Source organism: Bidens hawaiensis, unplaced genomic scaffold (genome assembly GCF_021521415.1).
Source record: "Bidens hawaiensis isolate Kalapana, Puna unplaced genomic scaffold, B.hawaiensis_p1.1 tig00037747_1, whole genome shotgun sequence".
NCBI lineage: Eukaryota > Viridiplantae > Streptophyta > Magnoliopsida > Asterales > Asteraceae > Bidens > Bidens hawaiensis.
In genome coordinates, this window is record NW_027496610.1 from 97,705 (window position 1) to 124,661 (window position 26,957).

The 26,957-nt window shown below is 35.0% G+C and overlaps 3 protein-coding genes across 3 annotated transcripts; 2 read left to right on the forward strand and 1 right to left on the reverse strand.

The window, feature by feature from the left end:
* The first annotated feature begins 1,432 nt into the window (after window positions 1-1,432).
* Window positions 1,433-6,415, forward strand: LOC143589710 (beclin-1-like protein). Its single transcript, XM_077070398.1, has 8 exons — window positions 1,433-1,912; window positions 1,992-2,113; window positions 2,185-2,233; window positions 3,905-4,054; window positions 4,204-4,289; window positions 4,407-4,478; window positions 5,937-6,086; window positions 6,202-6,415. Exons 1-8 carry the CDS (start codon window positions 1,442-1,444, stop codon window positions 6,413-6,415), a joined length of 1,314 nt encoding a protein of 437 aa, XP_076926513.1. The 5' UTR covers window positions 1,433-1,441.
* An 11,284-nt stretch (window positions 6,416-17,699) lies between these two features.
* LOC143589711 (putative trehalose-phosphate phosphatase D) lies at window positions 17,700-19,593 on the forward strand. The gene is made up of 7 exons (XM_077070400.1): window positions 17,700-17,729; window positions 17,820-17,960; window positions 18,603-18,674; window positions 18,786-18,890; window positions 18,971-19,072; window positions 19,149-19,367; window positions 19,444-19,593. The coding sequence occupies exons 1-7, from the start codon at window positions 17,700-17,702 to the stop codon at window positions 19,591-19,593; spliced, it is 819 nt and encodes a 272-aa protein (XP_076926515.1).
* A 2,765-nt stretch (window positions 19,594-22,358) lies between these two features.
* Window positions 22,359-24,932, reverse strand: LOC143589712 (uncharacterized). The gene is made up of 5 exons (XM_077070401.1): window positions 23,774-24,932; window positions 23,080-23,678; window positions 22,788-22,985; window positions 22,488-22,702; window positions 22,359-22,386 (listed from the first exon to the last, which is right to left on the reverse strand). Exons 1-5 carry the CDS (start codon window positions 24,930-24,932, stop codon window positions 22,359-22,361), a joined length of 2,199 nt encoding a protein of 732 aa, XP_076926516.1.
* Window positions 24,933-26,957: the final 2,025 nt, after the last annotated feature.

Consider the following 26,957-nt stretch of genomic DNA (forward strand, 5'->3'; position numbering starts at 1 on the left):
TATGTAAACCGGAGAATGAGAAAAAATAAATAAAAAAGAAAGAAACTATATTAAAGTGGAGAATGAGAAAAAAAAGGGTAGAGAAGGTTAGTTTTAGGGGTGTGTGCGGTGCGGTTTAGGTTAAATCCGAACAGAATACCGAAGTTTCGGTTTTCAATTTTTAAAAACTGTCGGTTTCAGTATTTTCGATTTTACTAATCAGGCTAATAATTTTTATAAAAATAGTAATGAATGGAATATAATATTGTACCCCAAAATACTAAGAGCAAATAAAATAATCTTACATTTAAGCTCATTCTAATGGACAAGACATAGCCAATTAACGTTAAGAATAAAACAAATATCCAAGACATAAATGATTCAAAGAAAAAAAGCAATTCAGTTTCCGATATTTTTGTTGAATCTTAAAACTGCCACCATAGTCTCTCCATACCCTTTCCTTTACTTTTTATTCACTCTTCAATTTCACTTAGGAGGCTTTCTTTTCTCATTCAATTCAACACTTATTATTGTTTTAGTCTCCTCCTAATTTCGTTCGATTGGCTAAATGAACCGACACGAATACAGGCGTCAATTAGTGTTTGTTCCTTTACTTTTAATCACTTTTCTAATCTTATCATATATATAGATTTAAGCAAAATTATTATTAGCTATAAAACAAAACTATGTATATATATATTAACATATGAATATGAATGTTAAAATAACACAAACACATACACAAACACAAACTTGCTGCTCAACTGTTGACCATGACCATTTTCGGTTAGCCAAATCAAATCAAACATTGTTTTGTGTTCCTTAATCAACAAACACGGACAAGAATTTTTTGTTTGGTTAGGTGCTCGTGAACCGTTAGTTTGTCAGATAAAAACTTAGCTGACGAGTATGAACAAGGCCTTGGCAGGTTCGGTTCGTTTATGATGCTCTATCTAGTACCTTTTATGAGTGGGATTTTTAGTTTTTTACTGGGTATGGTTGTAAACATTTTGTCATATAGAGGGGTTTTAGACAATTCTATAGGCGATATTAGTTTTACTCGCCTTAATGATTATCATTTGATCTCGATAACTGCTACTGTACATTCCCGATGCAATCTGTATTTCATCTCTATATGATAAATGTGTAAGTGAAGTTCATCTTTGTGAGACGCTTAGGTATTCAAAAAGTACCTAAAACTAATTATACATTACATTGATTTGCTTTGTTAATACTTCAACATAAAGCATACTTATAAGTTAGTTATGAACAACAATCAAGACGGACAAATGCAACATTTGTTTGATGAATTACTGGCTTATAACAAACTGTAAAAATACTAATCTAATTAGACAGATGAATCCAACAGCTGTTTGAGGATGAGTTGGTAGATTTTAATCAACTTTTTAGGAACCGAAATTGCTTGTACATGATGTTGTAATTACCAATCTCAGGGTCCTGGATGCACGGAGCAGCGAGTGTTTCAGGCAGTCGCATGGATCAATCATTCGTTGTGTTGCCAAAACAAAGACCTGGCGTTCCTCCCCGACCTGCACGTGATACAACCCAATCTGTAAAAGCGATGGAAGAATCATTTGTGGTGTTGCCTCCACCTGCTGCATCTGTGTACAAGTCTGCTGATGCTGGTGGGGCCGCGCATGCTCCGTCACATGATGCTCCTCCACGTTCAAATAATTCCGGTTTCCACTCAACCATAACCGTGTTAAAGCGTGCGTTTGAGATTGCCACAACCCAAACGCAGGTCGAGCAACCTTTATGTCTGGAGTGCATGAGGGTGTTATCTGATAAGCTTGATAAGGAGGTTGAAGATGTCAACACTGATATTACGGCGTATGAAGCTTGCCTTCAGCGCTTGGAGGGAGAGCCGCGGAATCTGCTTAGCGAGGCTGACTTTTTGAGAGAAAAACTTAAGGTCATACACACAATATCTTTCTTGATAACTCACTTTAGAGCTTGTAATTGTACTTATAGTATTTTGTTTCAAAATGCAGATAGAAGAAGAACGTAAACTTGAAGCAGCGATACAAGAAACTGAAAAACAGTGTAGTCAAGTAACTGGCGAACTGAAGGAACTCGAGATTAAATCTAATCGATTTAAAGAGTTGGAGGAGCGGTAAGTTGCTGCTTTTCACATGGAGTCAATACCATCATTTGTTTTTGATTTTTTTTTTTAATTTGTATCAGGTATTGGCATGAGTTCAATAATTTTCAGTTTCAGTTGATATCCCATCAGGTGAGTGCATCTAAACCTATTACCTACAAACGATTTACTTTAATAACTTGTATATCTGAGTGGGTCTGTATTTTATATCAATATTTGACATCAAAAGGTCTTGAATAAGCCGCATCCATCATTAAGTTAGTAACTTAGTACTCTAAGCAGCTGCAATAGAATGCAACCAGAATTATATTATATTGTTAACTTGAAAATGAAAACATGTCAGGAAGTTGTGTTATCTGTAATATGAACTTATATACAAGCATATAAACTTGCACATTAAATATGTACACAGTAGCTCACATATGCATGTTTATATCAATATTACCATGTTCATGACCTATGGATAAGCTATTATAGTTATACAAGTGAACAGCAAGTACATATCCGAATTATCAAAACTAAAAAAAAAGTCCATAGGGTTCTTTTTTACATGTAAAGAACCAGTACCTAGGCTTGATGGTTCCCTGGGCTCAGTGAAAATCTAAGTTTAAAAAAAAAGTCATCAAGCAAATAACCGAGTATTCGCATAAATGAAACAGATGAGCATCTGAAAACAAACCTGAGAAAGCAGCAATCGCAGGGGCCCTGATTGAGAAATGCAGGTGTGCGTGTGAAATTAAACAGCCTTGAAATAACGATTTCAGCAGCGCATTGATAAAACTGATATAGATTCCTGACAGATAAAGAATATAAAGATATTAAAATGATGAATCCATTTTCAGTAATTAACAACTTAAGGTAGTTTGTGTACGCACGTATAGATATCGGAATAGTAAACTCCATCCTCGAAAGATCAAAACATATTCCACAGAACAGTTATGTGGTAACAAGGAAGTGACTATAATACAAGTTCATTGAGACATTAAATCAAACAATTTAAAAAGCATATTGAATAAACCAACAAAATAAACATATATGGATCAGTTAAGCCCCAAAATCAGACTACACGAAACTATACAAATGGTATGTCACTCAACTGTATTGTCATAAAAATCCCAAAAGAAGTCATCTCTGGTTTCAATAAATGCACAAAATATGATGAACTTAACTTAAGAGGTACAAATTAGGGTCATTACTCATTAGTGTTACTATTGTTTGCAATTTATTAGTTACTTTTATATTTGTAATATTTTTATATATTTTTTGAATTAAGTTTTATATATAACATAATATGTATTATTTAGTTATTATTTTATAATATAATATATAATAATAATAATTATTATAACATATGCATATAATAAATAATCAATCTAGATTGAGATAAGTGGAAATATTTGGTTGTGTAATTGTTTCCGGTTTTGTGTTTGGTACCGCCCCTTGCTACCGTCTCGGTAGGAAGGGCTTTGGTTGTTGTTAAATGGAATTTGCAGTTCCAAAAAAATAGTAAAAATTATAAAAATGCTAGGCTTGTTTAGGCTCACAAGCCTACTTGAGCTCAACTAGTGAAGCTCGGGCTCGGGCTTGTTTCGTAAACAAGCGTACTTTTAGGCTTGAGATTGGGCTTGTTTAGGCTCGGCTCGATCGAGCTTTTTCACGAGCCGATTTTGAGTAGCACCTGAGTGGCTCGGCTCATTTGCACCCCAGGCATCAGATATTATATTATGCTAACTTGAAAATGAAAACATGGCAGGATTACGTTATTTGCAATATGAAGTTCTTTTCTGATATTTATTGTGGCAGGAAGAGAGAGATGCGATATTGGCGAAAATTGAAGTATCACAAGCACATTTAGAACTCCTGAAGAGAACAAATGTTCTCAATGATGCATTTCCAATTTGGTATGATGGAGAGTTTGGAACAATCAACAATTTCAGACTCCCTAAAATTCCAGTATGTTGCTTCTACTTTATTCAAACTGGTGAACCAAAAAAGTATCTTGCGATGAATGAATTGTGTCCCACTAATCTGGAATTAAGTTTCGGTTTTTGATGAATTTTGTTTTTTAGCTAACCCGAGTTTTTTGGTTGCAACTGTGACAGGTTGAGTGGGATGAGATAAATGCTGCATGGGGCCAAGCTTGCCTTCTGCTTCATACAATGTCTCAATATTTCAGACCAAAGTACCAGTATCCTTATGTTGGTTATATTGCTTTCTAAATTATATATGATAAATTCTTTTATCAGTGTTACTGCTACAAGCTTTTGTCGATAGGTTATTATAACCTTAACCTAGTGTTTCACAGATACCGAATAAAAATTCTTCCTATGGGAAGTTATCCTCGAATAATGGACAGCAGCAACAATACTTATGAGCTGTAAGTTATTATTATTATCCTACCTTATTAATTAGGGGTGCAAACGAGCCGGGCTGAGCTCAAGCTCGGTTCGTTTAACTTTGTGGAGATCGAGCTCGAGCTCGGCCTGTTTCGAACCCTATTTCTAAAGCTCAAGCTTGGCTCGTGTGTAATTTTTCAAGCCCGAGCTGGGTTTGGCTCGTTTACTATTTATTAATTATTTTTTATATATTTATAATTATTTTTATATTTTTTTCAATTATAGTTCTATATATTATTTTACAAATTTCTTATAAGACTCATAGTCACTGTTCATTAGATTTGCTGCTTCACTTGATAATACCTTATGCTTCGTTGTTTGTACCATACTAATATTATAATCCCTTTCCATGGCTTCACTTGATGGCCAGCTTCTCTCTCTCTCTACCGGTAACACTACCCTGGCTTCTCTCTTCCTTTATACCGCCGGCCACCTACTGTTGTTGGCTTCCAAAGGAGTTCATTCAACTATTGTTTGGTTCCATGACATTTGTTTGAACTAAGAAGCCCTCAATTTGATCATTGACTTTTTGAAAGCATGTTTGTCAGTTTTGAATATCAAGAGGTGCTATGTTTTGGTGTTTCTTAAGTGAACATGTTTGTTATAATTGATGATGGGTTTGGGGTTTAGGATTTTCCCTTTGTTTTTACTTGAATCTATTGTGTATTGCAGCTAAATGGCTTTCGGTTAGGTATTTAGTTTACTTGACTGATAGATAATTAGCTAGATATTACTTATGGCTGATATTTATTGTTGGCTTCATGGCAGCAGTTGCTGTTTTCATTCTTTGAGATTAGCTTTTAGGCAAAGTTTGTAATTCTTTTGTCGTGTGCTACTTTTATAGCTGCAGTAGTATGGTTGATTACTAGATTTGTGTTTAGCTTTCATTCTTCATTTGAGGCCTACAGTAATTACACTCAGATTACCATTGACATTGTTGTGTAACAAGGAGATTTTTGGTAAAACTTCAGTCTAAACTATGACGACAGTTTACTATCTAGCTCTGCAGTCTATGTTGCAACCATGGCGGATATCTGAGTCTCGAGTTGTTTTCTTTTGGTTTGTGCTTTTATTATTCTTTTGATTTTTGGATGTTGACGATACCTTCTTCAAAACCCAGCGCAGCGTGCGGGTCTAACTTCTAGTAACATAATATATATTATTTAGCTATTTTTTCATAACATCATATATTAATTATAGAAATTTTGTAAATGACTGGCTCGTTTAGGCTCGTGAGCCACCTCGAGCTCGATAAGTGATGCGCGGGCTCGGTTATTTAACAAGCATGATTTTAGGCTCGGGCTCGTTTAAGCTCGGCTCAGTTGAGCTTTTCAACGAGTCAATCTCGAGTATCCGCGCTTGTTTGCACCCCTACTTATTTTTATATTGATTTATGGTTTTTCTTCTTTTTTTAACATTGCACTTGATATGTGTAATAGGTTTGGTCCGGTGAATCTGTTTTGGAGCACTCGATACGACAAGGCAATGACGTTGTTCTTGACGTCCCTGAAGGAGTTTGCAGAGTATGCAAAGTCCAAGGATAAAGAAAACAACATACCGGCTGAAAAATGTTTCAAGCTTCCTTACAAGTGAGTAAACTAAACTATCTGATTAGCGTGTTAATAATTATGTTAAGAAGATTAGATTAATGTTGGCGGATAATAATAATAATAATAATAATAATAATAATAATAATAATAACAGGATTGAGAATGACAAAGTGGAAAGCTATTCCATCACACAGAGCTTCAACAAGCAGGAGAATTGGACAAAAGCTCTCAAGTATACACTCTGCAATTTGAAGTGGGCCCTCTACTGGTTTGTTGGCAATACAAACTTCCAACCGCTTTCACAACTCCCGTCTTCCTCGTCGTCTTCTTCTTCAACTCCTTTGTACAAAAAGCAGCAACCAAATTGACATTGTATTTTAACAAGACAACAAGTTTGTTAATGTATGCATACAAATCTAGTAGAAGTGGTCACTCTGAATATATATATATATGGTTTGAATGACATTTCTTGATAGTCAATAACATTCGAGAATATGTAGGTGGGACCGGGTAAGGATGGGCGATAAAGTTATACAGGAAATGAGACTTTTATTGAAACAAATCGAGTATAGCCAGAGACCAGACGCCCAAATTACAACAAAGAAACGACCCAAGAAAACATTGCAATAAAGATTCATTCACCACTCAAAACCAGAGTATGTAGGATTAGCCAGAAGGATATATTAGCCACCCCAATTGTCTGCATATGATTCTTTAACCCGCATGTCCCTTGTTGAATATTATCGTTCATTTTATAAACAGATTCCATAAAAACACGTTATTTGTTGGCGTGGAATTCTTAATGTGCATGGAACGCGACGTGGCGTTAGACGCCTTAATTGATTTTCAGACATAACTTGTGCTCATTAACTTTTGAATGAAATCTAATTGCATAGTTGCTCATCAATAATCAAAAAACAACCAAACGATTTACAATGAAGTAGCAGGTAAGCGGGCAACAAGCTGCGCCGCAACCCCCTTTTGGATAGCAAACCCAATTCTATTAAAAACAAAGTTTTGGTTCTTATGGGCCGATAAATTGCTATGCATGGCTTTCTGAACTTCAAAAGGTCAATGGCATCCGGAGCTAAGTAATCAAAATTGTCAAAGGCAAAGGGGATAAACACGTGTTGATTCTTTAAACAAGCTTTCTTGTGTTTAACAACCTTGCCCGATGCCGCCTTCAATGCTGCCTAACAGGCTATAAACCCATTGTCCCGTAGCCCAACAAACTTAGCCCATTGTCCCTTAACTTTAGTTGTTATTTATAGTATGTTTTTAAATTACAATTTTGCAATTTTTAATGTAAAAAATAAAAATGGTGTATTAGCTTTCACACGATATGGAAAATGGAATCACACCCCAAATGTGGAAATTGCGTCGGAATGATGTGATGCCTACATGGCAGTTTCCACACCAACTCTTTACATGATCACACCCGATGTTAATAGTTATTACTATAATATAATATAATATAATACAAAACATATATCCATGCTCTTTTACACTGTTTTTCATCCTTAGTTATGCATCAAATTGTGTTCCTCGTTAGTTAAATGGGAGATGGTGACACCATTGGTTGTTTATAATATGATCTATATGTAGTTGGTGTTGTGTTTTGAGTTGTTTTTGTTGTATGTAAGTACGAACTATGTTTGAAAATGAATTATACTAAAAAAAGACATGCATGTGGCGTACTAGACGACCACATGCGTACCACAGGCCCACAAGCATACTATATGCCAGGTTTGATTGTTGTATGCTCAATTAGATGGTCGTACATTAGTAATACACCGACCAGAAAATGGTACACCAAAGCATTTTTCAAGTCAATGATCTTGGGGTGTAAAATGTTACTCTCGTCTCACTTAGCGTTATCTAATAAGTTGTTAAACATAATTTTAGGTTTAACATATCACACAGATGGTAGATCAAGATCAAGTATAACGAAGGAACATCAAACGCAAACTTTCAGAAGTGTTATATGGTTTCAAACTTAATGGGTTGAATAAGGAGTCAAACTACAATGTTTTTAACTAATGATAAATTTGTAAAAAAGAGTAAAAGTTTTTAAACGTTACAAATTACAGTCTATGACATGCTTACAGATTAATAATTTGAAAAATATGGTACTATTTTACACATTCCAACAGAATTAAACAATGTTGTGTTTATAATAAGATAATTGATAAAAGGCCCAATAATTGAATATTTGAATGTAGTTTAAGAAAAAGGAAATTAAAGGTAGATCTAGTTTTGTACTTGTTGCTAACTACATAGGATAAGGACTTGATATTAAATTTAAACTTTAAAGCAATTGGCCAAGCCAAAATAAGAAAAACCAAGTTGGCCACTTGAACAACTCCTCATATAATTGTCAACAAATTAACACTTGAAATTGAATTATTTTACTACTTATGTTAACAAACTTGCAGAATTAGAGGATGTTTGACGGGTCTGCTTACTGATAATTATCCGTTCGGCTAAATTTTCTATTAATAGAGATATTAAACGTCATTGTTATCTTGTAATTTAGCCTGTAAGGTCATCTATTTTCCTAATAATACTCATTCAGCTATTTCTTTTAATCGGTATATTATCTCATAAACATAATACAAATAGGAATACTTGGACGAAATTAAAGCAGTGCTTTGGTTATGGTAACACTAAGTACTAACGAATATAATGACGGTCTTCTTCAAATGGTTAACGCTTCAAATGAGTAGCATTAAAGTGTGTGTTTGAGTTAGTCATTTTAAAAAATAAATAAATATAAAAAATAAATAAGTGAGGTAGTTGATAGAATGAAAATAAATAGAATTAATTTTGAATATATTAATTATCATGGTTTGCACATGATAGTGGAGATTGCATACCTGTCAACCAGTGACTATTGCACAAGATTATAAATATGTTAACTAATTAATAGTTACTATTCTCTGTGACACATGATATGTGCTTCAATTATAAAGTAATAAAATACGATATAAATAAACACCTGAAACTGCCTGGTCAATATAATTAAATGTACCCCCATCATATTTTATTACAACTTTACTGCTTTTTAATGGTACTACCTACACCATATCCAACTTATACAAATTTAGCTAGTAGAGCTTAAAAAAAACAAGCGCGGGGTGGATCACTACGTATTAAGGTTTTCATAAACGAAAGACGGACAAACTCAATACATATAAAAATTTTCAAATAAAAATGCGTAGATTTACACAACCGGTTGCTCGATATTACGTTATAAGGTGATTATTTACTTTGAAATAAGACTACTCCCGTTAGCAAACGGTGGGTTGTTTCACTATTTGAAAATGAAAAAAAATTTAAAAAAATGAAACTGAAGTAAACGGATCGCTGATGTGAACTAGTTTACAAACCATTCTTAATCATATTTAATGACACATGTAAACATTTGTATAGACCTCTTTTTAATTTCATTTTCATTTTCTTTTTTCTTTCATACTAATTATTTTTAACTATAATACTGTTTTTTATAATAAATTTTGATAATTAAGTTTTTAAAAAAATCTAAAAACATAGTCTTTTTTTGAACACACCGATATAAATTTTATTAAAAATAGAGTTTGTAAAAAAATAGATTTTTTAATATAAAATAAATATTAAGTGTGTATGATGAATATAAATACTTTTTTATTTTTAAATATTTTTTAAATTAAATATATATTGTTATTTTAAAATAAGTTTATTATTTATTATATTTCTAGTAACTTTAAATAAAAAACAAAATTATAAATTATACTCCGTATTTGTTTAATAAAAGTTAGTATAGGTTGGGTTGGATTGGTTTGTAAATGAGGCAAGTCTAATGAAACTAGGTTAGCTATTTATATTTTAACTATTGAAAGAATTATATGGATACCCTCTCCATTATACCTGTTTTGCAATTTTGGTTGATGAGTATGAGAAGTTACCACTTTAACGCTCATTGTTCGCCGATTAAATGTTCTAATTTAGTAACAAGTGTTGTAAAGTTTGTTAAATCCAAGTTAAATGATTAATATATCCCAAACTTAAAACAAAGTAAATAAATCCGCTACACTAACCCCACCTCATACTCTTATAATTTTACTAGTAAGGTCACCAGCACCAACATCACCATCCCATCCCTACATTGCCACACGTCTGTGTACCATCTTCAACCACAACGTTTTAAAATAAAACCCTACAGAGAACATCTCAAAACCACAACCTTCAATATCCTAAGAAAGAACAAAATCTCACACTCGAATCACTACACTACGACACAACATGGAGCCACTCGCAATAGCTCAAAACAAGTGTACTAGAACTAACTTCAATTCATGAATCACCCTAAAAGAAATTGAAACAAAGTCGAACAAAATATAAAAGATTATAAACATTGAGTGGTGGCATCCAGACTTACAATTAAAACCGAAACATATAGTGGCATTCTTTAAATGTTGTTATCATGATTGAAATAGGTAGCGATGGAAAAGGTTTGAGGTGACAAATTAGGTCGACGATGGAGGTTCTCCTAAAACGGTGATGGGGTGCGACAATGGGTGGTTGGAAGGTGAGGGCGATGACGACATGTGGCTAGAATTTGAGGGTTACGATTCAAAGGGTGGAACGAATAAGGAGAAAGGTTTGATGGGTTTTTAGTCATTTTATAAAAATTTAAAAGAAAAATTAACTTCTGATAACGTCAAAACCAAAGGTTTCTCCTCCCGTGAACAATGAACACCAAATGTGTAATTTTCCATTTAAAATTCATACAAACAAGTATATACACATAGACTCGTATATTATTTTCTTAACTAATCAAAACATAATAAATTCACTAGCATAATAATACATTAAAATCCAAACCTTCAAACCAACCAACTACAACTTGTAACGTAACAATCGGAGCATTTTTAGCGTCCTCGGTCCTCATCACTTTAATAACACTAAAAATCACTACATTTCTCTCCTATTTAATTAAATCTTTTTATACATTTATCATTACAGTTTACCTTTGTTCTACCCACAACCCATTTTAACAAATATTAAAAGAATAAATGAAGACAAGCAAACCATCTCTAGATTTATAAAATAACCCACTCGTTTTCTCTTATCTGCCCACATAACCTATCAAATAATTTACAAAATCCTCTAATAGAAATTTAAGGAATATACTGAGAATGCTCATACACCAGTTTAAATTATGTATTACCTAATAGAACAAAAACTCCAAATCACCCATGATAAATCTTTCATCTTGTTATTCAATTAGTTATCATTCTTCTAGGTACATTTTTCTTTCTATTTTTCTTTTTTCTTTTTGTTTTGTTTTATGAATGAAAAATGAATAAAGCCAAGCTATCTGGGGTAACACAATGGCAAAAGACAACTCTATGTGTTTGCAATCATAGACAGCACTAGGTAGCCAAGCCTATCATCTCTTGTTTCGAAGAAATTCTGTCACCCAAAAGCCTGCTACGATAAAACCCAGTTGAAATTAGATTCAAACTTGAGAACTCATAAATATAGAATCAGGAAGGAGTTGAGCACATGCAATCCTCGTCGACTATACAAAAATATAATAATAATAATAATAATATTATTATTATTAGGAAAATTGGTTTTAAATAATCCCAACTATTGCCTATTGGCAAATAACAGTCCCAACTAAACACTTGGCTGGTGACGGTCCCAACTAAAGGTATATTTATTTTTAATGATCCGCGACTAACGAAGCCTTAGCTCCGCTAGTATGATGCTGAGATGGCATGCCATGTTGTCAAAAAAACCTTATGTGGCATAGAAGTGGGCCCCAATCCCCAACCTTCCTCTCCATCTTCCTTCTTCTTCACCTTACCCTCACTGTCATTAACCTGCAACCACCACCACCACCACCTTCTTCCTCTTTTCTACCGCCACACACCACCACCAACCCATCACCGTACATCTTCTATCCCATTACGGCGTTGGCGGAGGCTGTGGCACGGCAATAAAGCGGATGAAGAGTCACCAATCAGATTACATTCACGTGAAACTTTGAACAACGAATCCGGCAATCTCTGGCGTGTTTTAGGTTGATCGGCGAAGGTGGGTTTGCGAGATTCGAAAATAGCGTCGATAGATTGGAGTTCTTCGGTGAAATCGATATCCCAGTTGGAGCAAGGGTTTTCATTTTCCATCAACACGTCGCAAATGTAACGGGTTTGCTCCTCCACTGGTGACAGCGCTGGCGGCGGCTTTGGTAGTGCCGATGGGATTGCAATGGGATAGGAGATGTACGGTGATGGGTTGGTGGTGGTGCGTGGCGGCAGAAAAGAGGAAGAAGGTGGTGGTGTTTGCAGGTTAGTGACGGTGGGGGTAAAGGGAAGAAGAAAGAAGATGAAGAGGAAGGTTGGGGATTGGGGCCCACTTCTATGTCATATAATGTTTTTTTTTTGACAACATGACATGCCACCTCGGCATTATACTAACGGAGTTAAGACTTCGTTAGTCGCGGATCACTAAAAACAAATACACCTTAGTTTGGACCGTCATCAGCCAAGTGTTAAGTTGGGACTATTATTTGCCAATAGGCAATAATTAGGATTATTTAAAATCAATAATTATTATTATTATTATTATTATTATTATTATTTATGTGATATGTGTGCAGCTGCTAAGAAGTACCGACAAATATCCTTAAACTTCGTTTTGTAAAGTCTATTGAAATACTAATTAAGTTTGACAAGTAGTTAATTAAGAAGCACATATATATGATTTGTTTTTTAAGGTTGAGTAATGCGTGTCATTGCTAGAACATGTATGCATGTTCTTACTGGCCTGTTGGAGAATAGTTTATAATATAATTTTATATCCAATGTAAGGCACATTTTACAAGAGAGAACGTGTTTTCCGAATTCTGTGGGATGGATTATTTACATATTTATTTTAAAGTTATAAGCTAATGCCTGAAAACAAGTAAGGCTGAGGGGTGTGGGGGGCGCGAGTGGGGGCGCCATCCAATAATATTGTGACGTGTGGCAGAGAGAGAAGCTTGATAAGATGGGTGTTGGTAGTGGTGATAGCGCCCCGGGGCATGGTGTGGAGGGGCGCGAGAGGGGGCGCGAGCGGTTTATTTTTTTATTTTTTTATAAATGTATTAAAAAAACGTATTATTAAAAAAACAATAAATTATTTAAAAAAACACACATTTTTTTGAAAATTCATAATAAAAAAAACATACTAAAAATTAAACAAACAATAATATTTAATAATAACACTAATCTAATACAAGATCATCTGGTCTCCTCGCCCACAAATGTTCAACCAACTCATGTCGAAGCTCCCCGTGTATCTCACGGCTCTTGATATTTGCTATGTTATGAAGTTTTTGTTGATCACTGATTGTGGACGGTTGTGGCGGAATGTCACCTTGGTAGTTTTGGCATATAGCTTTGCCCTCGTCTTCTAACGTCATGTTGTGTAGGATAAGACACGTGTAGACGACGTCCATTATCCTCTCCCGAGTCCAATAACGTATCGGGTTCGCCAGAACATAATATTGTTTTTTTATAGCTCCAAAAGCTCTTTCGATATCTTTTCTAGCAGACTCTTGCTTCTTCGTAAAATACTTCCGTTTGTCGGCGATTGGATCTGTAAAAGCTTGAACTAACACAGCCCATTCGTTGTAAATACCATCGACCAGATAGTACCCGTACTTGAAGAGTTCTCCATTTGCAACAAAAGATTGAGGTGGTTCAACCCCGTCGATAAGGTCGTTGATCAAATGTGACTGATCGATAACATTAAGGTCGTTATTTGACCCAGCAACACCAAAAAAAGCATGCCAGAACCAAAGATCCTGTGACACCGCCGCCTCAAGTATGAGGGTCGGCCCTTCATGATCACCACGGTGGAACTGACCTCGCCAGGCCGTTGGACACATAGCCCATCCAACATGCGTACAATCGATGCTACCTAGCATCCCAGGAAAACCATGTTTTTCTGCGTGCACCTCATATATGCGTTGGATGTCATACGTTGTAGGTTTACGCAGATATCTCCGAGCGTAAGTCGATATGACTCCTACGTACAATATATATTAGAAAATGTAATAAATATTTAGTAAAAAGTAAAATTAATGTTTTTTACCTTGGCAGAAAAAATGAAGGGATTCACGTGCAACCCTTTTCGACATCTGTAAATACTCATCCAAAGCGTCCGACGAGATGCCGTACGCTAATTGACGGATAGCAGCCGTGCATTTTTGAAGAGGTGTAAAACCGGGAAGACCCCTAGCATCCTCCCTTTGTTGAAAAAAGGGATACCGTGCCTCTAAATCACTCGCTATACGCGTGAACAATTGCCTGCTCATTCGAAAACGAGTTCGAAAATCCGACTCCGCGTATACCGGTTGAGGGCTAAAATAATGCCTCATCAAAGTTTCGTTAGCACCCGATCGATCACGATCACGAGGTGGTGCTCTAACCCTCGGGAGTCGGGGTTGATGGGCTTGATTTTGCAAGAGATTGACCACGGCTGCGGTCAAAACTCCCCCTACTTGAAGAAGCAAATCATCCTCTTCTGAGGAGTCGGAATCAGACGAGTACGACGACATTATTTTTAAAGGTTTCGAAGATAGGGTGATTTTGGGTTTTGTGTGTGGTATGTGATATTGGTTTTGGTTGTAGTATGTGAGAATGGTTGGAGTTTGATATGTGAGAATGGTTGGTGTTTGATATGTATTGTGATATATATAGATGATTTTATTAAAAAAAAAAATATTTTTTTATTAATTATTTAAGCCTCCCAACGGCTCTTTCCTTTTCCCACAGCCCATAACGAGCGCTACCTCCCTTGCGCCTGCCTCGTTTTCCGCTCTCGCGCCCCTCTCGCGCCCCACTCGCGCCCCGGTGGTGTGGCTCTCGCGCCCCGGGGCGCTATCGAACGCCTTCTCGCGCCCCTCCTAGCGCTCCGCACCCCTCGGCCTAATAAGGTAGAATTAGTCACCCTAAGTCCTAAGAGCATTTATAGACTGTTTCCTATAATTTGTAAGGGGCTTCTCTAAATTATTGGATGTGATTGCGAGTGAAAACATGAGAAAATATTGTAGTTTATCGCTACGTTAAATTTGAAAAATATATCTAAAAACTACAACTTCCAGCTACTATCTTTCATTCACCAATCACAAGCTTCTAGCTACCAGCCATCATCTAATTTTACCAAACATACCCTTAGTGTGATCTGATTTGGCTGAAACTCTGAAAGTAGTTGTAGATTATTTAAATATTTGTTTATGTATATCTAAGAATTTTACTAATATATTATAAAACACAACTTGTTAACCAGCCCTTTTATATTATTGAATTCACTTTCATATTTGTTTTATTAGTCAGGATTTCTTATAAAAAAAATAAATAACACAAGATTAATTTACCTTAGATCTTCTGTTATGTTCCACATTAATTTGTAAGCTTTTATATTTTACAAATGTAACTTTTCCACTCCAGTCTACATATAATACAACAAAGGATAACACTAATTCTTTTGAGGTAATAAATCCAAATTTGAAGCTTAGTTCTTAGACATCTCCGGTGGACATCCGTGGTAGTGATTGTCAACGGCTAGACAGGGTTTGTTTCCAAGGTAAATGTTTGTGACTACCGAGTGAAGGATTGACGACCAGAGACGGATAGAGAGAGACAAGGAGATGTTCATGAGATATGTCCAATGTGGCAATGGTTTGGGGGAAGACCATTATGATGCTCTTACCGGTGTTAAGCGTGTTGTGTGTGCCAGTTAATAACTATGGGTCAAACCCAATATTAAACTTCTTTTTACACAAACATTAACGAAAAATTGTGTTAGGCATACAGACTCAAAGACGACTTACGTATTCATGGATTGAAATGTGCACGACCCATTTATAAGATGTAATTATTTTTTAGACTTTTTACATATTGCTACTTTGAATTTACACATGCAGAAAGACCCTAATGTCTATAAAACGATTATGCTTAAACAACATGACCAACGCTTGTTTATTCTTAACCTTAATTAAATTTGCCGGTTTTAACATAAATGTTTAAACATTTTAGATTTTGACAAGATTAAAAATAGCGTTAGTAAACTTTGTAAACATATACCACCAAGTTGTCATGAGATAACTCGAAGGTATTACACTTTGATCATGCATCAGCAGGGGCATTGCGTTGCAAAAGAGATGTTAGGTCTGATCCTGCATGTCAACCTTCTAATACATATTTACTTACAAATTAGTTCAAATCTTCAAGTAAATTGTACTAATAGTCCTCGTAGTGATATTTTAGTCATTTTACATTAATGTAACCGAATCATTAGCGAAAGTTAGTGCTAGAATCTAAAGATATAATATAAATGAAAACTATGTAAATCAAACATGTAAAGTTATGTCTTTATAAGCGTAGTCTTCAATGTATGACCCATACCAAAACGTGCGACAATTAATTCGTATAACTCAAATCAGTTTGTGTTGTTTGGTTTCTAGCACCTTGCTAGTTGTGTTAGTGAAAGTTGCCATTAAAAAAAAAAGAAGAAAAAGCTGGTTAATAGATGAAACAAACTTTAGTGAAAGAATCAACCATTAAAACATGCATTATGGTGATCAAATGGTTTAAAGTTTTTGTGAGATAAATATATAACTCTTTTAATTAGTGGTGTAAAATATATCCTAGTTGTCATAAATATAAGTATAAATATAATATAAAAGACCTACTTATGGGGATGGAAATAAATTAATGTAGTTACCATTAAACAAAGTATGTAAATACTGAAGCAAATTTATAATTCGTCAATTAAATTGTATATATACACACTCTCACTCTTTCACATACGATTGATTATATATATATATATATGTATGTGTGTGTGATCAACAAATGTTAACATCTTCAATCCCAGAAGCATAGGTCTCTCTCTTCCTCAAGCTGGCAACGGTCAACCATCCACTCTCGAGATTCTTATATATTGATCAACTGATCTTCGCATCCTGCCAGTTCACTAAGTAGACGGGCAACAAAGGCTGAAATGTGCCTCCATCGATATTAGCAAGTACTAACCCAAGTATATACACATATATATTCACATTTGTATATTAAGGTACTTGGTTTTTCTCTTCAAGTTTAATTTGATCCATCCCATTAGTGGGTATTAGTTATCAATTAATCTGATTTCTTTTCAACTAATAATGATCAAAACAAGCAACACATTTTGAGAAAAATGCCCATTAAGTAGCTTTATGAGCTATTAAAAGGTGTTTTTAAAGTGAACTAAACACACTCTACTTCTGATCGATTTAGAGATAGTCTGCTAATGAACAGCTCCTTACCATGTAATCACGTTTTTTTTTCTCTTAGGTTATAGGCTATATAAATTTAAGTTAAATCATGTAATTCCTTATTATTATAGATGACCAATTAATCAAGGTCCAAATACTGCATGCATGTTCATATAATCATATTGTAATAACCTTCTTGCTTTTTAAGCTTCTTGTTTTTCAACTTTAAACTATTCAATAATTTGATTTCCTTTTTCTTTCTTCAATATATTTTCTATTTCTTTTATTCATATGCTTATTTTCATGAAGGAAAAACTACATATCTATATCGAAAAAACGGGGACTATTACCATTATTGATCAATGAATGAAAACAGGTATCATTCATGGCTGGTACGTAAAGATCAAGCATGTATATATGTTAATTACTTTTAGGATTAAGGGAGTAAATTTAATTAATTAGTTCGATAAATGTGATGATAGAAAAAGCATCCATCTGCATTGGAGACATTTGATGAAATGATAGTGAGTGCCAAAGGGAAAAAGATTGTAGTGTTCTTGGACTATGATGGAACACTCTCCAACATTGTACCAAATCCAGATCAAGCTTTTATGTCCAAAAAGGTATCCATGCATGTAGCTACTTTCAATTTTTACTATTTTAAGTGATTTGTTAAATAAAAACCAAAAAAATACTTGAAAACTCTATACAATTTCATTATTTTTATATGTTATTAATCTTCAAATATATATATATATATATATGTGTGTGTGACACAATACCAAGAATATTAGCATGGAATAATTGAACATGTGCCCTAGACAAATCTCACATCAACCGTGAACATGAGAGATTTTTGGTTTTATAAGGAATGTCATACCTTTTAAATCATCAATGAACTTCAGACTTAGTTGACTATGGAACATATAAAAGCTCTTTAAAGTTAAGCATGTTCATGTGGGATTGACTTTACATTTACTAACAAAAAGATAAATTATTTAAACTATCCTGTCGAAAAATTTTAAGAAAAATTTGAAGTTTGTGACAAGTTTGCTACAATAATTTAACAAAAGAATGGTAAGTTACATAGAAACTTTCAAATACAACTTGTCTTATGTTATATATCTTATCAAATTTTTAAGAAAATAAACTATGGAAACCGAATAACACACTCGTCTAGAACTCTAGATACGCGCCACCACTTTAACATTTACACTTTTCCTTCAATATTGTTATTTAACTCGAAATGAAAATTTTGGTTGCAGATGAGAAGGGTCCTAAGTGAAGTGGCACGTTGTTTTCCAACAGCGATCATAAGTGGAAGAAGTCGAGATAAAGTATCAATTTAATCGCTTTTTAACTCGTTAAACTCCCTTGTATAAGCTAACTAAAATAAGTGATTACATTTTTGAATCATAAGTTTATATTTAATTTCCAATTTGGTTTAGGTGTATGGCTTTGTAAAACTAGATGACATCTACTATGCTGGAAGCCATGGGCTGGATATTGCAGCCCCATTTCAGTGCACAGATTACCAGCCTTCAATTTGCAAGGTAATCGTTTTCATCTGTTTTTCGACAAAAAAAATAACATATATGTAATGTAAATTAATATGATAAATATGTTCCTGTAGATACTTGATGTGTTGAAAGAAGAAACCAGTGATATAAAAGGCGTGATGCTGGAAAATAATAAGTTTTGTGTTTCTGTGCATTTTAGACATGTTTCTAATGAGGTATGTATGATGTCTGTTATTAGTAATTACATATATAACAAACACTAAAGATGGAATTAAAATTGAAAAATTACAGGATTTTCCGATACTAGAAGAAGTCGTTAAGTCTGTGGTAGACAAGTTGGACGAGTTTAGGTTGTCCGAGGGGAAAAAGGTGTTTGAGATACGACCGGATATCGAATGGGATAAAGGTCATGCTTTGGAGTACTTACTAGAGACACTTGGATATGGAAGTTCAAATGATGTACTCCCAATTTATATCGGTGACGATCGAACGGATGAAGATGCATTTAAGGTCGTATATATGAGTTAACTAATTAGCGTTCCATCTCTACATATTTTCAAAATATTGATTAATTTATCGATTACAGGCAATAAAGAAGAGAGGAAACGGGTACTCGATCGTTGTGTCCTCAAGACCAAAGGACACCATGGCTTTATACTCCCTTCGGAGTCCGTCTGATGTCAAGAAATTTCTATCACGTCTCGTTATCTGGAACAAACAATCAGTCACAAGTTAAAAGGACGGAGATAGATGTGTGTATGCAATATGTATTATGTTCCTTGCGTTTAATGTAACTTCTTCTGTGTTGTTTTGAGTTTTAACTCGTCAACTAAGCACATAGACGGTGTTTGTTTAGCGTGCATTAATTTTTACGACAAAGTAGAGTTTATTTTTGTAACATCCAACTTTTTGTTAAATAATAAATGACGGAAAAGTTTTGTTATTAATTGTGTGTTGTTAAGTTAGTCGTGTGTTAAATGTTTGGATAAGGATTTGAAATGAGAATGGAGAGTTGGTGGTGGGACCCATAATCCACTATATAAACCCAACCCACCCACCATTTTGTCTCCCTCCCCCCACTCACTAGAAAAACACACACTTCTTCTCTCAAACACCCGGATCCAAATCCGAGCAAAAGAAAGGTGAATCTCGTGTTCAACGTTAACGAGAAACAAGAAACGTTTGGAAGATCCTGCGTATTGTCCGGATCTGAACTCGAACCCGAAGCAAAAGGTAGGTTTCGGTTTAAGTGATTAAGTTTTATGGTTAGAATCGACATGCAAACCGATAGAAGGATAGATTGGGGTATATGATGGAAGAAAAACATGAACTTGATAAGTTATAACCCCACGAGAATGTTATGTGGTAAAAATGTGATGTTCGGGCCTTATAAAACGCAAGTATACAAAGTTGGTACAACCCAAAACCCTTAAAAAGGGTAAAACCGGGTCCTAAGGAAGAGTCACGAAGTAAAATGGCCATTAAATGGTAAAAACGAAGAAAAAGAAGAATTTCGCATCGCATAAGCCATGCGAAGCGAAAAAGGCTATTTTGCATCGCATGACCATGCGAAGCGAAAAAGGTAATTTCGCATCGCACAGTCATGCGAAGCGAAAAAGTTATGCGAAGCGAAATTCCATGCATGCGAAGCAAAGCCAAGGGCGCTGCCCCTTGGACCCTGCTAGGGGCTGCCGCCCCTAGACCCCGCTACCAGGGGCGCTGCCCCCGGACCCCCGTTAGTGGAGGGTTTCATAAATTTAGATGTAGGAAGTAGTGGTAATAGATAATTGACACGCGTAATGTATTGTACAGTTAGCCGTGCACAACTAAAAAAGGGAATTAACATTAACGGCGAGAGAAATCGACTCTAGGTGAGTTCTAGCCCCATTTCTCTTTGAAATGTTTTCGGGGCTGTGTGCATACTCCTATGTGATAGTTAACACATTTACTTAATTGATAAGTGTATGATACGTGTATGACTATATATTGGATGTTATTACTATATGATGATAGTATGAATGAGCATGTATATATATATATATATATATATATTATATACATGAGACAGATAAAATATGCACGTATGATAAATGTATGGTTATTCGAGGCAGTAGGGACCAGACCCTTATAATATCTATGATGTTAGGGACCAGACCCTTATAATATCTTTGATGATAGAGACCAGACCCTTATAATATCTGTGATGATAGGGACCAGACCCTTACAATATCTGTGATGTTATATAATAGCTTATGGTATACCATAGGGTTTTATGAAAGAAAGTATGTAAGTACGTATGCATGTATATAAGGTATATACGAAAGGAGTAATAGAAAACTAAGGTATGAATACGTATTTTCGGACGCGTATGAGTAAGGGTATGAATGTATTGTATGTTAATTGATTAATTAGAACTCACTCAGTATAGCTGACTTTTAGTATGCACGCAGGCAAATAGGTTGAGGCAGCTGGCTTAAGGAGGGACACAGGGCATGGACTGAAGAGACTGGCATCCATGATGAAGTGTTATGACTATTTTAATTAATTATTTATGAAAAGACAATTTGTATGTTAAGACAAGAATGAATGTTTTGTAATGTGATGTTTGAAGTTTTTAATTATTCCGCGAAGTTTTTAATTAACTATGATTTTAGAATTGTATTTATGAGTAAATCCAACACCAAAGTAGGGTTACCGGGAACGAGACCTTACAATTTTGGGACTCATGGAGCAGTTGGTTTGTGCAGACTGCAGACAATCTACTCACCGAAGAAATGGGAGAGAAGAGAGTTGCAATATAATTTATATCCCTTAGAATTGACATAGGCAATTGAAAGACAGATTATAAGCCCTTAAGAACATGCAGGAAATTGATAAGGAATATGGTTCGTGTTAGTAGGCAGGGGTGCAGTTCGATACGGTTTTGGGCTAAAACCAAACCAGAAGCCAAAACTTCGGTTTTTGAATTTTTGAAACCATTTGGTCTTTTCGGTTTTGCCATCTGAGCTTAAAAATTTTAGATCGAAAAAAAAGTTCGGCCGAAAATAATAAATTTAGGTATAAATAATTTTGTTAATTATTAACTAATTGACTATTATTATTCATTTGGCCAAAATATTTTGAGTTACATATTTATTAAATTCTTATAAATTACTTAAAATAAAAAACAAAAATAATAAAAAAATAAAAATCTAGAATTCGGTTTGGTTCAGTCTTAAAAAAACATAAAACAAAACTGTCGGTTTTTGTTTCGGTTATGTTTTTTCGATTTTGGATTGGATTTTTCGGTTTCTTGCACACCCCTACTTGGAGAGACTATTCATTCAACAATGTGATTTTCATACATGATATATTTACAAGACCAAAAAAGCAGATACCAGGATGTATACTTCAGACACGCATACAGTTTCTAGAGCGTAAAGGGCTATGTACTTGACAAACATACTAGACTCTTACAGTTACAGCTTCATGTTTGTTGTCCATACAAATCAGAATGCAAAGTCATTTGGTTGGCCTCTTCAATCTTCTTCTGAGAATATATCAACAAACAAGATAGACACATGTAAAACTATGCTTTCGGGTGAAGAAAAATAAAAAATAAATAAATATTAAGAGACGAGTTACCGTTACCTGTTGGTGTTTTTCTTCAGTCCAAAAACACCTTTCATTACTGAATCAATATTCACGTTGCGTGACTTCATGATTTGATTGTGGTACATCTTGCTCCCGATCTCAACAATCTTTTCCTCTACTTCTTCTAGCGTTTGATCCACGTCCAGTTTCAGCTCTCCTTTTCTTATAACTGTCACGTTGAAACCATTTTCCTTGGCTTCTCGGTAGGTATCCTATATTCATATATGCATACAAATATAAATATAAATCAATACAAAACATAAAAGTGAGCGATTGGTTTAAGAAATTACTACTAACCTTTGGCGTTTGTGGCACTACAAAAGCATTGCCATTTCCGAGCATTTCCATGTGCGTCTGTATAAGATAGCAAAGATTCTTGCAGTTGCCAACATCCTCAAAAGCGATAATATGATGCGGTTTTGGATCTAGTTCAAGATCCGACGCCATCTCCAATGAATAGAATCCTATTCTCTCGTCAATATATATCTCAATACACTGCAAATTTTGGAAACATACAATTATGCATACACCGACGAAAAATAATAAAAACAAAAAAAATGTAACTGTTTGGCATCAACGGAATACTTACTAGTAGATGTGGAAGATCGAGCCACCAATAATAATCTATTTCCTCATCTCCATACTCGCTATACTTGCTGACAACAGCTTCGGGTCCAAACAACTCCATTTCCTTCTTCAACTTATTAATTCTTTCTGCTATCAACTTCTTCCCTTTATCGGGAACCTTATCCATAATATCAGCAGCGTCTTGTATCTCTTTCTCGGTAATCCATCGGTCCAAGTCCTTCCCGATATCCTTCATAACAGCTTTAGCTTCTGGATCATTCTCGGCATTATAAGAATCTAGAAATCCACGAGACCATTTCTTGGTGTGCTGCCAAAACTCTTTCCCAGATTTCTTGCCAGGTTTAACGGACCCGTCACTCCCTTCTATCACAGTTTTTGAACTCTTGTTTATGACTTTTTCGTTTGTTTGTTTGTTGCTCGCAACTTTTTCGTCACTGCTGTTTGGTGAATGAAGATCCAAATTCCCCAAGGTTTCAGCAAAAAGTGCTTTCCTTTGATCTAAATAATTATCAAGAAACTCTTGACTCATCGTTGTTGACGGTGGTGGGCCCTTCCATCGGGGTATGATCTTCTCCGGAGAATCATACAAGCTAATCCCATCTAAACAAAGTGCCATAAACTTATTATTTATATATACTAAGTAAGAAAAGACATAACACTAAAAAAAAAACTTGCTTGTTATTAGAACAAGTTACCTGCGCCGTAATCAAGATTTTCGATATTGGAATGAAGATATTCATGAAGATGAGCTAGCTTCTCGTTTTCTTTCTCGACTTTCTCTTCGAGGCCTTTGAAAAACAAGGCCTTGTCTTGAGCGTCCATAAGATAGAATGGATCCCGCCCCATCAACTCATTTTCTCGTACTTGGAACACGATTTCTCTAAGCTTCTCGTCTTTCATCCATTCAAATTCGCTTTCGTTATCATCACGTTCAAGCTCCAAGACTAAATCCATATCCTGTTTCACTTTTTCTCTAGCTACCATGTAATTGTTTCTAAATCCACCTCTGATCTTCTCAACCAGCGGCTCAAATTCATGAAAATTTTCCTCGATCCACTTCTCACGATCCGCTCTTCCTAAATCCTCACCACTACCTTTAACACTTTCTTCTTTAGAATCCGCATTGTCGATCAAAGCATCCTTTAAAGACTCCGGTGTGCTATTACCGAACACATCATCATTGCTATCCATCTTTGAAACTTCATGTATATTATTAATCTCAGGTTCTTGTTTTTTCTCTTTCTCGTGAAGATACTCTTTTGCTTCCTTAACAGAACTAATAATCATTAATTTCACTCCATTGTCAAATAAGTTCGACTCTTTTCCTTCCACATCAGAAGAATCTTGAATCCTAGACTCTACCGATAGTTTTGCTATAGGTGGCGTTGTTACAGGGTACGGTTGTTGTTTGTTATCATCATCTTGAGGAAGCGAAACATCAAAATCCATTCCATCCGGTTCATTGTCTCCATTACTTTCGATTTCACGCGCACGCCTTGCCATTTCTCTAATTTCTTGAATTTGATCCAACTTGAAAATGCTATTCACAAGTGCTTCCTTATCTAGTTCCGGCCTCGTCAATTCCGGCTCCTTGGAATCTTGAATAACTTCCAAGATGGAATCTTGTTTGGCCATCATCCTAGCTTTAAGTTTTCTTCTTAACATCTCTTTTTCTAAACCCGAATACCCTTCCTTTTCATCTTCTTTTTCTTTTTTTTTTTTGAAAAAGCGATGGAAAGCTGTAAAGAGAAGCAACCCGCAACACAGTGATACTCCAATCCTAGATAATTTAGGTTTTCCAATTGAGTTTGAAGCAGCAAGTGAAGAATTTGGTATCTCTTTAGCTGCTAACATAGTGGCATTATTGTTGTTATTATCATTTAGGGATGGTTTCAGGTTCCGGGTTGTTGTCAAGATTTGATCTTGATTAAAACCCACCAAATCTTGAGATGGTTCGGGTTGGGGTTCGATCTGGGTGCTTGTCAAGAAGACTTGTTGATCTTGATTGACACCCACCAAATTAGAGGTAATAATTGGAGAAATTACCTGTTGCTCAATTAGCTTCTTCCTCAAGTGGTTTTCACGGCGGGCGGTGGAATGAGCTGAAGCTCTGAAATTTGTTCTAGGGTGGTGGTTTTTGATTGTGTACAGTTTAATGGAATGGCTGCTGTTACCCGAGAAGAAGATGAAGATATGTGGAAGACGACAGAGGACATCCATAATAATCGAATGAATGAATGAATGAATTCAAGAGGAAGTCATTAGGGTTTATGGATTCAAACTGATTTGGGTTTATCTGTTTATTTACTTTTCGAATTACACCTCCAATTTATTCATACATACATACATACATATAGCAACTTTTTAGTTTTTAAAACCTACTTAAAATTCAAATTAAAGTAAAAAACAGTATAATTCTCTGTTTTTTAATTAAATAATATTTTTTTATATCTCGACTCGCAACCACTTTAGAAAATTATATGGGATGCCATGCATTTTCTATTTTCTCTACTCGTATATTATGACCTTATACATTGGAAATCGAAAATGTCAATTTGTTTGGGATGACCGACTAAAAAACACTTTCGTTTTGATGTAAACTTCTTTTGTATCTGATTCTTTACCGGAATTTTTATTTAAGACATCTAACTTGCTAAGAAAAAAGAAACACTTTTTATACATTTATGTAGCCTCAAATACCAAGGATAAGAGCACATTGTTTTCCAGAATTATGTATGGGTTTACCGTTGGCTTATGTTGGTTTTGAGCTTAACTTACACCAAAAAACAACAATTTGGTTTTGAGCTAGCAGGCTTATTCTCCCCCCTTATTTTGACTTACCTTGAGCTCGTTTCGAGCTCTTTTTCTAGAGCTCTAGTTATGCTTGTGAATTGTTTTATTCAAGTTCAGGCTCCAATTGTTTGTTATTTATTAATTAATTTGTATACCTTTTTTCTTATTTTTATAAATATTGAGAAAAAACTTGCCTAAGTCCAGCTCGAGCTCGTGTAGTACCTTAAATGAGCCAAAGCCTGGCTCGAGCTTGACTCTGCGATGTAAAATTAATACATAGAATTCCAAAAAAGGTAAAACTAAATACACAATGCTCATTAAGACTTGACGAGCCAACACGGGCTTCCCATACGAGGCTTGAACTCGGGCTCAATAACTAAACGCCTTTATTTGAGGCTTGAGCTTGGCTCGAGCTCGAAAAAGCCAGATTTGTTTCAAGCTTTATATCGATCTGCTCAAACAGCTTGCGAGTGGCTCGGCTCGTTTGCACCCCTACTTGTATCTTTATATAGATGAGTGTTCACAGTTTGGGTTGAAACTGTTCAAACCAGACATGGTTCGGTTTCATGGTCGATTTTATTCTTTTAAGTTTCACTTAGTTGGTTACTAAAGTTTCAAACCGTAGCAAACGGCTGGGTTATAGTATATAGTTTTATCTTTTTATAAATATTTTTCATATTATATATCATTTAATTTAATTAAAATTGTTGACATCACTTGAATCCTTTGAGCATTCTAAGAAAGAAAAAACATCACAGTATACTTGAAATCATGATTTCAAATTTCAATGTCTGTTCTTTTATCTATTTTGCATTTTATATGAAGCCCTTATAAAGTTCATTTCTTGAGATTAAATCAGCACCAAAACGTTAGTAACGGTTCAGTGGTTCAGTTTTACAGTTCTTTTAGTTATTTTACTAACGTTTGGTTCACACTTTAACCTAAAAACCATTAATTACTTATAAGTTATGACTCTGACTTGACTATTTTGAGTGTGGTCAAGGGACTTCATATTTGGAATGATTTTTCTATGTTAGTAGCATTGTTACAAAATGGAGCACTTGAGAGTATTACTTTTGGTACACG

What these genes read in the sequence shown, in the direction of transcription:
- LOC143589710 (XM_077070398.1), top strand. Translation starts at nt 1,442, where the DNA reads ATGCACGGAGCAGCGAGTGTTTCAGGCAGTCGCATGGATCAATCATTC. An exon ending in TTTTGAGAGAAAAACTTAAG is followed by an intron (nt 1,913 to 1,991) that starts GTCATACACACA and finishes TTCAAAATGCAG; the next exon opens with ATAGAAGAAGAACGTAAACT. An exon ending in TATTTCAGACCAAAGTACCA is followed by an intron (nt 4,290 to 4,406) that starts GTATCCTTATGT and finishes AGTGTTTCACAG; the next exon opens with ATACCGAATAAAAATTCTTC.
- LOC143589711 (XM_077070400.1), top strand. Translation starts at nt 17,700, where the DNA reads ATGAATGAAAACAGGTATCATTCATGGCTG. An exon ending in GTGGAAGAAGTCGAGATAAA is followed by an intron (nt 18,675 to 18,785) that starts GTATCAATTTAA and finishes AATTTGGTTTAG; the next exon opens with GTGTATGGCTTTGTAAAACT. An exon ending in ACCAGCCTTCAATTTGCAAG is followed by an intron (nt 18,891 to 18,970) that starts GTAATCGTTTTC and finishes ATGTTCCTGTAG; the next exon opens with ATACTTGATGTGTTGAAAGA.
- LOC143589712 (XM_077070401.1), bottom strand. Translation starts at nt 24,932, where the DNA reads ATGTTAGCAGCTAAAGAGATACCAAATTCTTCACTTGCTGCTTCAAAC. An exon ending in AAATCTTGATTACGGCGCAG is followed by an intron (nt 23,679 to 23,773) that starts GTAACTTGTTCT and finishes CACTTTGTTTAG; the next exon opens with ATGGGATTAGCTTGTATGAT. An exon ending in TCGATCTTCCACATCTACTA is followed by an intron (nt 22,986 to 23,079) that starts GTAAGTATTCCG and finishes CAAAATTTGCAG; the next exon opens with TGTATTGAGATATATATTGA.